Source organism: Myotis brandtii, unplaced genomic scaffold (genome assembly GCF_000412655.1).
Source record: "Myotis brandtii unplaced genomic scaffold, ASM41265v1 scaffold1332, whole genome shotgun sequence".
NCBI lineage: Eukaryota > Metazoa > Chordata > Mammalia > Chiroptera > Vespertilionidae > Myotis > Myotis brandtii.
In genome coordinates, this window is record NW_005354726.1 from 150,352 (window position 1) to 152,484 (window position 2,133).

Sequence of the window (2,133 nt, forward strand, 5' to 3'; positions counted from 1 at the left end):
GGAAAAGAGTGTGTGTTTCTCTCTCACCTACAGTGAAAGTTATGAGGTTCTTTTGCTCAAATCACCCACAAGGAAGCCTTGGAAGTTCATGTTCCTTAGGGAGCTGTCAGTTCTGCTAAGGAAGATTAAATGCCCTGATCCGGGTTGTCACATTTTACAGCGAACAACAAGCAAGAGAGCGAATGTAGCATAGCCCGCATCCGGCAGCTACCACAAGCAGCCCTGCCTAGGGGGCCTTTCGATGTCACATAGGGTCCCAGCCAAGACATTCACTAAACAGTAAGAAAGAACATCAAAGAGCCCTCGTATTGCATCTCACCATGTCTGTTTAACAGTTTAAACCCTTGCTGTGGCTGGGAAACCATTTCTGGGTGGAGGTATCTGCTTCCTGCTGGACATCCCTGCTTGCACCCTAGATGATGAGGCAAGGCTCCTTGCTTACCTGTGAAGTTGATTTTCAGCAAGTAATCCTTGTACAGCTTCTTCCCGTCCAGGATCTTCATAGCGTCGCACAGCTTGGTGGTGTTGGGGCAGAGGGTGCGTTGCATTTTGTGCAGCGCGTGGGCCATGGCGTAGACCGCGTTCACCACAAACATGATCTTGGATTCCTGCTCGTAGTTGCTGCTGTTGATGGCCAGGTGCTTGTCGCAGGGGCGCCGGTGGTTGCTCTTGTTCTGGAGGCTGCACTGGAACTTCTGCTCCCAGAAGTCCCGGAACCAGGGGTTGCGGTGGTTGTTGTAGGGGTTGAGGCTCTGGAAATAGCGATCAAACGGGCGGACCCGCTGCGAGGCCAGCTCCAGGGTGATGGCGCCGTAGGCCACGTGCTCGCTGCCCTTGACGATGCTCTCCTGCGCGCCCCAGCCGTTGAAGAGGACCACGACGCGCGCGTTGGGCTTCTGCAGCAGCTCGCGGATCACGCTGTCGTAGGACTTGCGGATGTTGGAGCGCCCCACCTTCTCGGCCGTGGCGATGCAGATGTTGCGCAGGCGGGCTTCCTGCTCGAACGCCTCGATCCCCGTCTCCCCGTAGTCGCCCTCCGAGGCCACGGTGGACACGTAGGTCCAGTTGAAGAAACGCAAGATCTCGGCCATGGCTTTGGCCTGGTAGAAGTCCGGCGGCACGGTCCTGGCGAAGTAATCGTAGCGGGACTTGTCGCTGAGTTTGGCGCTGGTGGAGGCGTAGCTGATCTGAGGGATCTGGAAGAGCCTGAGCAGGTTTGCCACCTGGAGGAGGGAGCCAGGAGAAGCAGGTGGTTTAGAAACCCAGGGACAGAAAGAACAGATAGTACCAGGCTCTTTACCCAGCGCCTGTGTCCCCTCCAGATCACTGAACCTTTCCCGAAGCTTTGCCAGAGCGGTTCTGGATACTGCATTTTGGATATGAGGGAGCAGGTTCCAAGCAGGTAGTGTATGATTTGGGAAAGGACATAGTAGAAAAATGAGAGTACCCCCCGCCCCCCCAGACTTTATGCTCGACCCTGGACTAGGATTACTCTTGTTCAGGTGTCCTCAGCGTGTTTGTTTGAAATGTGTGGGGTTCTCTTAAAACTCGGTCAAACAATGAGCTACAGTGAGCTTCAGTGACTCGGCCAAATTCAGTTTTTAGACAGTTTGGCTGCAGCCTGGATGTTGTCGAATTCTCACTTCCCCCTCTTTTGCTAAAAACGGCAGTTTCTGAAAGAGCCTAATTTGGGAACTGTATGCCACATGGACAGTTCAAATTAGACATTTATTATCTAGGTTAAGTAAAAAAAAAAAATCAATTCTATTTGGTCCACCCCAAATTTTAGGCATATACTTTTCTAAACTTCTGAAGAACTTGACCAGTATTTTCTTTTAAAACACTTCTTTCTATTTGAACAATGTGAAAGGAAAGCGTACAAATGTTATCATTATAGTATTTTGGTTATAAAGCAAATACAGAAACATTGAGGATCTTGTCAAGAACCATCTCTTTCAAAATGTTTAAAACTTATTCTGAATGAAGGATTTAAATTTCTTATCATTCACCTATCAATAATATTTCACTATTTTTATTTATTATAGAATAAAAAAGGAAAGTGAAGTTAGCTTATCAAGAAGCATTTTATGAATAAAGTATTTGCATAAATATATTTTTAAAATATCTACAGAG

At 48.4% G+C, this 2,133-nt stretch overlaps 1 protein-coding gene across 2 annotated transcripts in view; it reads right to left on the bottom strand.

Moving 5' to 3' along the window:
• GRM3 (glutamate receptor, metabotropic 3) overlaps nt 1–2,133 on the bottom strand; it is a 200,801-nt gene that overhangs the window by 66,445 nt on the left and 132,223 nt on the right. For both annotated transcript variants that reach the window (XM_014534863.1, XM_014534862.1), the window contains exon 3: nt 443–1,223. In XM_014534863.1, coding sequence (XP_014390349.1) covers nt 443–1,223 — 781 coding nt within the window. The remainder of the gene's footprint in view (nt 1–442; nt 1,224–2,133) is intronic.